Raw genomic sequence first — 14,985 nt, 5'->3', positions numbered from 1 at the left:
AAGAGGTTCTACAGAGCTTTAAACAATTTACTGATAGGAGTTTAATTTGGTTTAAATTAGACTAACATGAAGTATATGGCACTTCCAGAACTCTTCAGATATTAATGTTGAAAGGAAAACCTCAGACTGGAGCCCTGATGACACGAGAAATGCACTGACAACATCGCTTCCTTAGCTACCAAAACTGCAGACAGAATTAGAACAAATGCAGAGTAATTGAGCTGTTATGACAATCCATGACCCAGTTGATCAGAGTGTTCCTGTTCTGAAAAAAAGGTGAAAATATGGATTTGTATCAACCTCCTTCTTTTGTGTTGAACTTACACACTTAAGTTCCACAGTTCTGAGAGAAAAAAAAATCACTTTATTTTACTTCTGACAACTTTCTAAATGGTATGAGAGCTGAAATACAGCTCTGTGGGCTAGAGGATTTGAGGGTTCAAGTTTTAGGCACCCTCGTATTCACAAAAACCCTGTTCAGCTGTGTCCTAACGCTGTAGGGGCCTAAATTCTCTAAGCACCTATGTTTCCATTAGTAAAATCCTCCTGGGCACCTACATTTCTGTTGGTAAGCATGTGTACAGTGCCAAATCCTGATGCTGCACTGAGTAGCTTGGTGTCTAGCTCACACCAAAGCCCCAGCAGGATTCACAAACTAAATGTTCTCCTGCCCTCACCGGTGCGGCCTGATCTGGTCTCCCACATATTCAGTGTTCAAACTACTGGGCAGTTGGGTATAAGGGTGGTGGCACCACTGCTACCTCCTCTGTTTTTTCTCAAGAAAGAAGCAAGCTGGCTTAGGTACTTAGCTGCAGGAGAGAGTTCATGGCCGTGCACCTTGAGTGGAGGATGGCATTTTCTTTCGGCCTAGAGATTAGGCAGGGGGGTTAGGCCTCTCTTCTGCGTTTCCTATTGGCTAGCTTAGGCTGCTTCTGGCTCAGTGTGATGGTTTCTATTAATCTCTTTTTAGGCACCTAATTCTCCCCATACATTGTATAGGGAGCCTGGCTAATAAACGAGGTTGTGAATTCCACTAGGTGGCATGGCACCTAAAAGTTAGGCACCACAATGTCCAAGTTCCCCTAGTGAATCCCCATTATTAATTACTATTATTATTTTGGTTTCATTACACTGACACCTGACCCAAGTCCCTTCTTAGAACTCACTCTTGCCATGAAGCTTACAAAAACTGAGAATGAGGAAAGTAACTATTAAAACCCCCCAAACCAAACAACAGCAAGAAACTGCAACACAAAGAGTAGCCACCATTTTAAGCACTAGCCTTGATAGCTGTGCCAGCTTTGTCCTTCCTCTTTGCTTTGCTAAACTCTGGCTATCATGTTAAGGTAGACGGTAAGAACAAGTGGAGTAAGCTGTCTGAGGGCAAAGATAAATGTAATACTCCAATATCCTGTATCGTCAGAGACTAAGCAAGGACATTTCAGAAAGAATCAAAGACATCTTCAACTTTTTCAAAGTTTCTAGCATCTTTGAAGACTGACTTCACTTCCTGATGTTGCCACACTGTACACTCTTCCAACAGATTTTGTCCCTGAAAAAAGAGACTTTCCTATGGCTATTCCTCCTTCTTCCAAAGTTTATTTGGGTCATGTATCTAGGACACCATCCCAATGCAGTATCTACCAAGAAGGAGAGGGGAGGTGTTGCAACAGTAGAGTGGCTTGCTACAGTGCAGCTATGTTTCTTGGGTATATGTGCTAAAAGTTTTTCTTCTTGAGAAACTGCCTGGCTGTATTTTCCCTGACTGTAAAGAACTTCTGTTGTAGGTGGAATCTATAGCACCATCAATTTCAATCCAGTCTGATTTTCCTGTGAGCTTATGACACTGTGAAAGATGGAGTTCTTATTACAGTAACTCCTCGCTTAAATGTTGTAGTTATTTTCCTGAAAAATGTGACTTTAAGCGAAACGATGTTAAGCTAATCCAATTTCCCCCCATAAGAATTAATGTAAATGGGGGAGGGGGTTAAGTTCCAGGGAATTTTTTTTCACCAGACAAAATATTTTTATATGTTTATACACACATACATACACACAGTATAAGTTTTCAACAAACAATTTAATACTGTACACAGCAATGATGATTGTGAAGCTTGGTTGAGGTGGTGAAGTTAGAGAGTGGGATATTTTCCTGGGACTGCCTTACTGCTAAATGATGAACTAGAACAGCTGAGCCTTCAAGGGTTAACACATTGTTAATGTATCCTCACACTCTACAAGGCAGCACAAATGGAGAGAGGGGAAACACCATGGCAGACAGAGACAGACTCTCACATGTGTGTGAGATAGATGCACATTGCCGCTTTAAGTATGCTGACCCCACTCTATGTACCTTGCCTTTTTAAATAGATCTGCCAGTTGAGAGAGCCCCTACTGCCAACAAGCTCCCTCCATCCTGAGCCCTGTCCTGTCTCCCCCCTGCTCTGTGGAGATGAGGTAAGTGGGGGGCAATGTGCTCTTTCAGCTGCTCTTCTGACATGACCTCAGTCCTGTGTATCTCTCTGCGTGTCAATTTATACACTACATATAATTATTCTTATGATATTGTTCCTGTGAAATTTTGAGATACCAAAGACACTGTGCTATGCTTATATATTTCTGTATCTATATTGTTCCTCAGGCTTCCATAATTTTATCACTGATGATATGTTATTTGTGTGCAGATGATACCAAAACATATCCCCTTTGTCAAATCTTTCTGCAGCAATCTCAGTACTCACTGATTGAAACTAAAGACCTAATCATTCAGAACCCTTTCAGAATAAATACAGGTAAGACACGGGCTGCTTCTAAGGAGTACTCATGAGCTTTTTGAAGCACATGGGGGAAGAGAAGGAAGTTGCTGTTTTGCTTCTCTCTTAGCACCTTCCAGTAGGAGTAATTTGTTCTCCTCAACAATGGCTCAAAGAAGATTTCAAAAGAGGCAAAATCCTGGTCTTATTGAAATCAATGGGAGTTTTGTCATTGACTTTAATTAGGTCCTCGTGTCAGCCTGCAATTTTAATGCAACCTCAACCCTTGATGCAGGGAGCATATTAGGTCCAGTCAAACTTCCTTTTCCTGTTTGGAAACATGGGCCTACATGAACAACAGTGAAGCAGCTAAGTGCTCTGAGGTAGTTTGATAGGAGAGGCAATGTTAGTATATCTTTGTTTATTACAATCTCATTTTTCCATATCTAAGCTGAACATAATGCTGCTGGTCATAATTATTAATAGTAGATTCCAGTGGACATATAATAAAGAATCCAGAGCCACTATTTGTTTTTTTATAGTATAAATAAAAATGTTGATAATATATTGAACTGGGGGTGAAATTCTATAGTAATTTTAACAGTTATAGTATTTATACCAGCGGAGCACTTGGCTCGTTAAGAGCCAAACTCTATCCTCATACATTAGCAGCCAGCTATCTCTGCATTTGAAGGGGAAGAATGCAGCATTTGGTTCTCAAACTTGCAATTGTAACGGCAATTTATTTTCAAGGGTCATTGTCAAGGCTGATAAATAATAAATATTTCTCCAGCCTTCTTTTCTTGTATATTTTTATCCAGGTCATGCATTTTTAAAAACCCTTCCCCCTCCACTCCCCCAAAAAAAACCCCAAATGGTTCAAGTGCTCTTTGGTAAATATATGCCAACATACCCCACTTATACAGGGAAGTCTGCAACTTACAAATTAACATGCAGTATGTGTGAAAAAGAGATAAAGCAGTTTCAGTAAGCAAATACATTTCCAGGGTGATATTACATTGGTCTCAAACTTTTCTATACTGGGATTCTGCTGATGTTGCTTCTCATGTAGCTAGAACAGAACACCCCTTTTACTTAGCAATGTGGGAAGGCTGAGGTGGTGACGACTGCAGACTGAGAACCTCAGGTGTATTGTGAACAGAGTACAGTATCCCTAAGGACAATGTATGTCTCAACAGAATGTCTACCCCATGTCTTCGAACTGAAGAACCGATCTCTCAGACCGTGATGCAATTCCTCTTACATTCTTACTCAGTACTGTCTAGCTTCTGTAGGGATTTCAACCAATCATACCCAATTAAAAAAGACACTTTAGACATCATGTGTATCATGCACATCTTTTCCCACAAGGCAGTAAATTGGCACCACCACAGTGATGCAGCTCTTTGAGTAAAAGGGCTAGTGGAGTACTTCATTTACTAAACCACCCAAAATCTCTTGACCATTTTATTCTGTCTGTTACTCTGGCTGTGAGGTGCCGAAATAATAATACTTTGCACCTTTAATATATAACAACTACTTTACAGAACTGGATATGGGTTATCCCCATTTGAAGATGGAGAATAAGAGGATAGCTGTGATGTGGGACTCTGTCAGAAATGCAGAGGATGTTGGGATTGGGAGAGATCAATGATAATCATATAAGATCAACTGGAAGACAATCAGTACAAATATTAGGCATTAATCCCTTTAAATGAGTCCAAACTATTTTAAGCTCTGAGGTCAATCTTTTGGTTTTGATCATGTAGTAACAGATGAGCCATTTAAAAAGACCGTGTAGTGAATAGGTAATGACAGCAATGTTCCTTACCTGCTTGTTCATAAGTATGTAGATAATTGGATTGCATACGGTACTGCTCTTTGCCAGGATGGAAGGTATGACATATGCTACTGGAGAAACTGCACCTGGACTACCAAATGTTGCAAGCAGTGCTATAACTCCATAAGGCATCCAGCATAATAGATAACAGATTATTGTAGTAATCACCATGAAGAGAACATGGTATTCCCTTTTACGGGCAGCATTCTTCCGGACTTTTCCAACCTAGTGAAAGGTAAACAATAATATTGAATTATGAAGAAGCTAGAATGGTCATTTTATCGCTCAAACAGCTTATAAATCTCAGAATACAATTCAAAGTATCACACTCTGATTGACAAAAATAACTATAAAAGCAAACTGAGGGCCCACTCCAAAACTGATTGAAGTCAATGGGAGTCTTTCCATCGACTCCTCTGGGGTTTGGATGAAGCACTGAGTGCATAATGCTATCTGTCAGTACAAACCAGAATTCCACTAAAGTTTAAAGAAAAAGGCAGAAAGATGACAAAGTCATCACTTATTTTTTCTTGTCTCCTAAAACAATCCCAGGTGTTTTATAAAAGATGTACAATAATTTAACTCAGTTTTGTCCAGTATACAGGACTTGTTTGAAATGGAATAACTTCATGATATTTACATAGGACCATTAAAAGTTTATCTGGTTGAGATATCAAAATGAACAAAAAATGTTATTAGCACATGTCCTGAGAGTTATAACAAACTTTCTCTTACTGGACTGTTTAGACTGTATCCATACCTCTGATGGCCTCGATAATATTAGTGAGTGCACAGAAAACACATATCTCCCTTAGGCAGAAACCTCAGTAGGTACTGAAGAGGAATAGACTGTGTTTTGTGAATATGTTCCTTTTTTGTTGTTGTTTCTCCAAGTGACCCCTACACATGAAATATTCTTCCTGAGCATTTATGCCCCCGAAACTCCTTGCTCTTCCATCCCCACTACTTACAGCCCAACTTTTCCCACAATATTTTAAATAATAATCCTCTCATTAATAAAATAAAAATTGTAATTCTAAAAGACACTATCTTTAAAGCCTCTTAACCATGGCAGAAAGGGATGGAGGGGTCTTGGTGAAAATGAGTCAGACCCAAAGCATCTAGAACTTTGTAAATTGTACACAAAAGGGCAGCTCACATAAATATAAATTGTCAAACACTTCAAACAAAAAACAGATAAGAGTTTGAAGTGAACTTATTTTGGACAGATTCTGTTGTAGACTGCAGAAATGCACATAATGAAGGCTCTGTTTCAGGGAAAAAACATGTACATGAAATCATTAGAGCCAAAGGTGGAAACTGTTGACAATTTGAAAGGTATAGTATCTTCCATTGCAATCTGCAGCACATAAGCCATGCAAAGTCTAATGGCATTTGTATGCTCAACCCTCTATACACTAAGTAGAGAGAGAGAGAGAATGTGTGTATACACCACTAACTGCGAGTTATCAACAGATATTATTATATACTGTGATTAATGTGAAGTTATATGAAAGGCAGAGTAATATGATGTGATGTCAGGCTTTTTGGTGTGGTGTTTGTTTGGTACCACAGTAGCAAAACAAATACATTTTACTCTAGCATGTGTACATAAAGCAAACACACTACTGCACTATACAGAAGAATTTTGCCAAATTTCCCAGGGCCCTCTAATACCAATTCTCTCTGTAAGTAGCAATAAAGAAATCTGGCTTTTCTGAAAATGTAGGGGAAAAAACATTTAGTAGGAACAAAGCTGCTTATATATACACATTTTATCCTATGAGACATATTAATAGATAAAAGGTCCAATCATGCATTGCTTGTTCATACAAAACTCCCACTGGCTGTAATGGAAATTTTGTCTGATTACAGAGTGCAGGTCCAGCTTCTCTGGGAGCTGGAATAATATTAGGGACTTAGTAGAAGCAGGCAAAGTCCTCAGCTCAGCCACATTAATCAGAGTTAAAGATTACCAGTGAAGGCAGAGGCCTCAGTCGCACATTTGTGCTCCCTAGTTTAGATAATGGCCCTGCCCTAAAGAGTTGATGAAGAAGGGAGGCCAAGTAAAAGCGAAGTGCTTGTGCTGTGATGTTTGGCACACATCTAGCTAGTTCCATGGGTTTTATGGCTTTATTTTTACCAGTGTTGCCCACTCCTGTGATTTTATTGTGAATCTCACAATATTTGATGTTTTAGTTAAAGCCCCAGCTCCTGGAAACAAGGGATTATGTGAGCATCTCAACAGTCATTTTAAAAAGGAAATTTCTAGCCCTCATGGTTGCAGAGAAAAGCTTGAAAATGTGACCCAAGTGCACCCTAAAGGCTCAAAAGTCAGAAGGCAAATAAAAAAAATTGCCAAATGTATCTTTTTAAAATCTCATGATTTTTAAGGGGCCTGACCCATGATATTTTAATGTTTGGAGTTGGCAATACTGCTATGTGTTTATGTGATCATGCAAGTTAGGTAAACTCTCTCCTGATTTTTTTATATCATGCTCTTCTCTACCCTCCTTCCTAATAATAATAATCCCTAGCTCTTATATAGCACTTTTCATCCATTGATCTCAAAGCAGTTTACAAAGGAGGTCAGCAGCATTAGCCCCATTTTACAGATGGAGAAACTGAGGCACGGGGCTGTGACTTGCCCAAGGGCATCCAGCAGGTCAGTGGCAGAGCTGGGAATTAAACCCAGGACTACTGCGTCCCACTCCAGTGTTCTATTGGCTAGTCCTCTCCATATGCCCCATCCCTCGTCATCAATCTTCCTTCTCATCCTGCTTCAGCTCCCTGTCCCCATCAGAAACCTTGACCTCACATTTACATTCTAGAATCAGTACTATTTCATTAAAATCAACCAATCACACACAACCAGTTAATCCTCACATTAGAATTTGAAAGCTCCCAGACCTAGGGTTGGGGTTTAGAGTACTGGCCTCACCTACTGTACCTCCTTGCCATTTCTCAAAGCAGCTCAAGTCCAGCCACCGATGCTTTTAGTGGTGGTGGACAGACAGGGCAGGGATTTTGAGTCGGTTGGATGCATTCTGGAATGTCTATAGCAAACCAAGACATTCCAGAGGATGTCAGGAAGTGCTGGAATGTTTAAAAGGGTAGCTAAAATGTAATTGTGTTCTGCTGGGGTGTTCAACCTACAGCCAGCAGGCTATGCACAGCCCACCAGAGCATTTCATAAAGCCCAGAGCCTGCTTCAACACAATATACTAGCGGTCCATTCATTAGCATTTTGTCATCATGTTTACATCATTTTAGTTTACACAAATAAACTTTAATAGCTTTGACAGGATAATGCCTTGTAGATGGGAGAAAGCTGAAGATGTGGTATATCTTGATTTTAATAAGACTTTTGATACTATCTTGCATGACCTTCTCATAAACAAACGACGGAAATACAATCTAGCTGGAGCTACTATAAGGTGGATGCATAACTTGTTGGAAAACCATTTTCCAGAGAGTAGTTATCAGTGGTTCACAGTCAAGCTGGAAGGGCATAACAAGTGGGGTCCTGCAAGGATCAGTTTGGGGTCTGGTTCTGTTCAATATCTTCATCAATTATTTAGATAATGTCATAGAGAGTACACATAAAGTTTGTAGATGATAAGCTGGGAGGGGTTGCAAGTGCTTTGCAGGACAGGATTCAAATTCAAAATGATCTGTACAAACTGGAGAAATAGTCTGAAGTAAATAGGATAAAATTCAATAAGGATAAATACGAAGTACTCCACTTGGGAAGGAACAATCAGTTGCCCACTTAAAAAATAGGAAATGACTGCCTAAGAAGGAGTACTGCAGAAAGGGATCTGGGGGTTATAGTGGACCACAAGCTAAATATGAGTCAACAGTGTGATGTTGTTGCAAAAAAAGCAAACACCATTCTGAGATGTATTAGCAGGAGTGTTGTAAGCAAGACACGAGAAGTAATTCTTCCACTTTTCCCCAACGCTGATTAGGTCTCAGCTGGAGTATTGTGTCCAGTTCTGGGTGCCACATTTCACGAAAAATGTAGACGAACTGGAGAAAGTTCAGAGAAGAACAACAAAAATGATTAAAGGGCTAGAAAACATGACCTATGAGGGAAGACTGAAAAACCTGAGCGTGTTTAATCTGGAAATGAAAAGACTGAGAGGGGCATGATAACAACCTTTTACCTTAAAAAACTGTTACAAGGAGGAGGGAGAAGAAATGTCCTTTTTAATGTCTGAGGATAGGACAAGAACCAATGAGCTTAAACTGCAACAAGGGCAGAGTAGATTGGACATTAAGAAAAACTTCCTGTCAGGGCAGTTAAGCACTGGAATAAATTGCCTAGAGAGGTTGTAGAATCTCCATCATTGGTTAAACAAACACCTGTCAGGGATGGTATAGATCAGGGGTGGCCATATTAACTTCTGACTCCAGAGCCACATGTGGCTCTTCAGAAGTTAATATGTGGCTCCTTGTATAGGCACCGACTCCGGGGCTGGAGCTACAGGTGCCAACTTTCCAATGTGCTAGGGGGTGCTCACTGTTCAACCTCTGGCTCTGCCACAGGCCCTGCCCCCACTCCACCCTTTCCCGCCCCCTCCCCTAAGCCTGTCATGCTCTTGCGCCTCCTCCCCTGCCCCAAAGAGCCTCCTGCACACCACAAAACAGCTGATCAGGAGGTAAGAGACGGGAGGGGGAGGCGCTGATCGGCGGGGCTGCTGGTGGGCGGGAGGCACTGGGAACGGGGGAATTGATGAGGCGGCTGCTGATATATGACTGTGGCTCTTTGGCAATGTACATTGGTAAATTCTGGCTCCTTCTCAGGCTCAGGTTGGCCACCCCTGGTTTAGAGAATACTTAGTCCTGCCCTGAGTGCAGGGGTCTAGACTAGATGACCTCTCGAGGTCCCTTCCAGTCCTACAATTTTATGGTTCTAAGTGTGTAAATAGACAATATTGTGCAGAGAAACAATCTCTCTAAATACATATTAAATAAGCTGAACTTAAAATATAGATCAGTACAGGTGACTTTAAATCTTATCAAAGAATCCATAGAATCTGTTTGGTCCACACAAGGTTGTGCTTAAGTTTATGTGGTCCTCCTGTGCAATAAAGTTGTGCACCACTGGTGTGCCATCCCAAGAGTCTAGTTTTTGAGGACATACAATGTATTTTTATGGATTTAACTCAGTTGTCATTGCAGTTTTATAGTTCACCTTTAAAAATGTGTTACCTTTTAAAGTTCACCTTTATAGGTGTCAGAAAGCCTCAAATACAATACATTTCAAGGTGATCGAAGACCTGAAAAATTATGTTTTTGCCAAGATCAAGAACACTGGCCAATTAAAAAACAAAGAAGTGGTTACATTCCATATTTTAAAACAGATACTAAGCAAATCTCTAGAACTTATTTACAATAATCAAATGTGAACCTCTCTCAGAGAAAGCTTTGTGTCTAGACAGCTAACTACAAAGACAGTACTGGACAACCACAACCGAAAGAGTGTTCAAAAACTGTTTCCATGTATATGGCAACTGAATTTATGTTAAGCCTAAATTAACTGCAATGAGGTTCAAATATTTTGTTTCTGCTATTTTGAGTTAAATGTATTTTAATTAAATAAAGTAGTAAACTGAAATGATAGTAAAAATATATATTTGAGGTCTGTTTGTGTATATATAATAGAGAGATTTATCTACACTGGGCTTGAAACCACTAGCTGCATCTGTACAGTAGCCCCAATGCAAATTCCTAGGGTGAAACCCTTACTCCTGCTACAATCCCTGTACTCTGGGGGAAAAGGCTGAAGCAGTGTGAAGTGGCTCTCTAAGCCCCAGTTGTGGCCTGGAGATGATTCCCCTGGCATAGCTGCAAGTCTGCCTTCTCAGGGCAAGCCCTGACATAGGGAGCATATGGGATGTGTTCAGGCTGCAGAAGGTGCACTGCAGGGATTCCAGGCAGTACCGCGGCCCATAGGGCAGCACTCACAGGCTGCTGTAACTGTAACCATAGGGCTAAGTCACACCAAGGGCTGAGGAGCAGCCTAGGACTGGGAGGACATGAATCCATAGAATTAAAGCCATCATAGCTCCCCGTCTTCCCTGGCTGTCAAATGAGGAACAGCAAAGAATCTCACTCTTAGTATAGATATGATCTGTAGCTTTGTAGTTTATTTGCCCTGGGTTAAGAAGGATGTGCTTCTACAAATCACGCTACCTTGGCTACACTAGGGGTTTGCATCAGTTCAACTATGCACTGAAATCCCAGTGTGGGTCAAGTTTATATTTGTTCTGAAGATTAGGGAGCAAACATGTAGATGGACCTATCCTGGGCCAAAATGTACATGTCTGCTTTGTTACCACTGATCTTAGAAGAAAAGTTATATCTACAGCCACTCCTGGAAAAGACCTAGTGTGGCTGAAAACAGTCATGTAGTGACGACTTGTGCTTGTCATTATAATGACATTTATACTTCCTGGGGTCTCTAGATTTTAGACTACAGAGGCTCAGGATGAGTTTCTAAACCAGATGAAATATCAGGATCTTGCAAACTCCTTCGGTTGCGAAGTCAAGCACTCAAATGTTAGAAAAGGCCACAATTAAAGTTTCTTGTGCAACCTTAATTCAGCTCCCTGGTACATAAGCCTTATGGCACAATCTTTAATTACATGATCACTCATTATTTATTCCATAGGACCCCTCCCTCATTAAGTACAGCTCCTTGTCAGATATGCTTTCCTGCCTCCCCTGCTTCCTAGTCCCCTTGTCCAGCTACTCCCTGTCTTCACCATCCTGTAACCCAGCTCCTCATCCAGTCTCAGTGCTCTCTGCCCCCAGTCAATTGGCTCCCAGTCCCTCCTCCAATTTCCCTCACTAACTCTGAGTCCCAGTCTCCCCTACGCTTCCCAGGCCCAGTCTTCTTTCCCAACCAGTCCGAGTCTCCCCCTCCAACTCCCAGTCAGAATTTCTCCCTCTCTAGTCCCAATCTTATTAGACTCTTTGTGCCCATCAACTCCTTTCCCTACCCCCTCACCCATCCCAGCTCTGCCTTTGGTTCCTCTTTGCATTCCAATCAGGTAGCCTCCTCCTCCATGGGGCCACTGAGAGCATTGGAGATACCGGCTCTCTGCTCTCCTTTCCGGTAAAACCTCTCAGATGTTAGTTATGAACTCTTGGACATAACCAAATATTTAACTATACTACCAAAAACCAAGACATAATGCAATAGTCATAATCGAGTGCCAGTCCTGGGTTGACTAGTCAGTTAAAACATCTGGAAATGAAAAGGAAAAAACAGAAGGGGCTAGACTTTTTAATGGGAAAGTCACAGTAGAGGAAAATGAGACCAGGGAAGAATCATTTTTCTTCCTTCCACAACTAGTCAAGTAAATTAAATTGTCTTCTCTTTTAACAGTCAATCACTGGACACTTAAATACTTCACACACTTTCTATAAAACCCCAGGCATCTCCCAAGATGGGCAGTGATTCAAATGTTGGTAGCCAGCAGTTGCTGACCTTGCTTCTGTCTCCTGTGACAAAGTTCCTCCTCTACCTTGGTGGGTCCTGCGCTTATTGGCGGATTTGCTCACCTCAGTGATCTTCCCCTCTTGTGGAACCCACAGTCTGGGTCAGCTCCTCCTGTGTCTGATCAGGAGTTGCGAGGTTTGGGGGGAACCCGGGCCCACCCTCTACTCTGGGTTCCAGCCCAGGGCCCTGTGGATTGCAGCTGTCTATAGTGCCTCCTGTAACAGCTGCATAACAGTTACAACTCCCTGGGCTACGTCCCCATGGCCTCCTCCAAACACCTTCTTTATCCTCACCACAGGACCTTCCTCCTGGTGTCTGATAATGCTTGTCCTCCTCAATCCTCCAGCAGCACACTCTCTCACTCTCAGCTCCTTGCCCTCTTGCTCCCAGCTCCTCACACACGCTCCTTCTCCTCTGGCTCCTCCCTGCCTGACTGGCGTGAGCTTCTTTTTAAACCCAGGTGCCCTGATTAGCCTGCCTTGATTGGCTGCAGGTGTTCTAATTAAAGTAACTATCTCCACTGCCCTCTAGAAAGATCTTAATTGGCCCCAGGTGCCTTGATTAACCTGGAGCAACTGCCATTTGGTTACCAGGGTACTAGGGATTTGTTTAGCCTGGGCTAACATACCTGTTTCTCAGTACTTTACTGTAGTCATCTGGCCTTGCCCCATCACACTCCACAATCTGGTTACCAGTCTCAAAAAAAATAAATACGGGCTGTTAAAAAGCTATTGGAAAGGACAGGAGATGGAAGAGGTAATCTGTCTCAATGTAGCTATCAAGCCTAGTAACATGGTAATTGGTACTTTATGAATATCAAGATATACAGAATGTCTTCGAGTTTACTGTAGGTAGATTACCATGGAAAGCTGGTAAAAAGGGGGATTTAACTTCAAATGACTGTGTTCAAAACAAATGCTAATACCAAAGATACATAAGATCCCTCTAGAAATCAGGAATCAAACAAAAACTTCGGCTTTATCAATGGCATGTTACTGTCCTATGGGATCTGATTCAACACGGCACTTAAGCACATGCTTAGATCCCATTGATTTAAAAGGGACGTGCTTTGGCTGAATTGGAGTCATAATGCATATGTTAAAATCAGCAGAAAATACAAAATGAGTAAGTCATGACATCATAAAAAGAGTGCTTTACTCTTATTTATTTTAATATCATTGCTATGATTACAAGGTCAAGTCGAGATCAAGAATATTTTATTAACCTAACTCTGGCATTGCTGGAATCTTGGGTATTGACGCTGGAATAGTTATTGAGTCTAATATTAATGTTTCAGCCTAAAATGCAAATACAATGATAGGCCCAAATTAAGGGCCACGTACAGTCCTTGACCCATAGATGTTATTCCCGTTAATATCAATTAAGCTCTCTTGTGGACTTAGGGAAGTCTATGTTTCTTAATAGTATTCTGACTTGGTAAACACATTCTCATGCATTAAGTCAACCTTATTGCTCCATCATATACTGCTGGGTGGATTTATTTCCCAGGACCAGATTTGCACACAGCATAGAAGTCCTAAAATAGTTAAATTCATGTGTTTTTTCTCGCATGTCTCTGACAAAATCCAGCAAGTACAGTTATTTTGGTTTCCATAATAGAGCCTGGTTTTAGAAAGGGAAACTTATTGCCTCTTTTGTTGCCTCAGATTTATGCCTCATCCACTTCTTGTTCCAGCACACTGATGCTAATGGGCACATATCACACTGAATGCAAACCTATCTATGGGTTTGCACTGAAATTCATTCAGTTTGTTGGAAAACAAATTAAGCTCTTTCATTTTCAGGATCAGCGAAACTATAGGACACTGATCTCTCAGAGAGCTTAATCTTCACCTGTACACTAAACCACCTTTCTACTCCCTGATCCTGGCTGTCCAGGAATAAAATCACTCCTGGAATGACATTCACATACTTCATAGCTTTAGACTTTTAGAACTTCCCTGCACCCAGCAGCCACAGCTAACCTTACCACCCACTAGAACCAACTCATAAGGAGGTTGCGGTTTCAGACGAGCAAAGCATGTAGCTACCTTCCCTAGAGGGGAGTCATGACCATTGTGGTCTGTGCATTCTGGCACTTCATCCCTGACCTTCCCTCATGCCTCCACTGGGACTCGTCGGAACCATCCCCAGGAAATAATTCAATCTATGGGTCCATTCAGTCCTGAGTGTGAGGTGTGACAGCAACAAATTACAAGCAGGTGGTAACAGCTTTCGATTGTTACCAATCTGGGTCAAACTAGAGTTGATGATCTCAAAGTGAAAGACCTAGTATCTTATTAAGAATTCCCAAACCATCCAGTCCACAGAAAATACGGAATCTTAAGAAGAAGGGACTGGGTGTGTTCCCACCCAAAGTTTTGTAGAAAATTGTTTCTACTGATCACTACTGGTAGAAAAATAATTTAAATGTAAATAACCTTGGACGTAACATTTGAGAATTAATATGCCCGCAGGTTTTTCTGGCAAACTGTTGTATTCTGAATATCAAACACACCTCACAGCCTTTTCAGTCTCCATTTTCCACGTCTTATTTTCTTCACATATATGATTTTCTCAGACAGATGAATGATGTGGAAGTGCTGCTGTAAATGTCAGCTAATGCTCTCTCCTGCCCTGGTTTGCACCAAACATACTCCACTACCACTAAAGGATATAAAAATAACATTTCAGAGACATGAATATTGCCATAAACAATACATCTGGTTATGAAATTAGACAAAAATGCTGGAGGGACTTCATCTTTAGCATGATCCTTCTTGACCTTAGAAAGAGGTTTTTTCCCTTATTACCCCTCAGACTTTCACACTTCATTGTCTGACTTCCTCTTTTTCCATCTCCTTGACACTATTTCCTTT

At 41.2% G+C, this 14,985-nt stretch overlaps 1 protein-coding gene across 1 annotated transcript in view; it reads right to left on the bottom strand.

Annotated features, from left to right (window-relative positions):
• Positions 1-14,985, bottom strand: part of LOC127034074 (vertebrate ancient opsin-like) — a 124,241-nt gene that overhangs the window by 29,835 nt on the left and 79,421 nt on the right. The window contains exon 3 of the mRNA XM_050922546.1: positions 4,585-4,818. Coding sequence (XP_050778503.1) covers positions 4,585-4,818 — 234 coding nt within the window. The remainder of the gene's footprint in view (positions 1-4,584; positions 4,819-14,985) is intronic.

This window comes from Gopherus flavomarginatus, chromosome 1 (genome assembly GCF_025201925.1).
Source record: "Gopherus flavomarginatus isolate rGopFla2 chromosome 1, rGopFla2.mat.asm, whole genome shotgun sequence".
NCBI lineage: Eukaryota > Metazoa > Chordata > Testudines > Testudinidae > Gopherus > Gopherus flavomarginatus.
The sequence above is the reverse complement of the archived record's forward strand: the minus strand, read 5'-3'. Positions and strand labels throughout refer to the sequence as shown.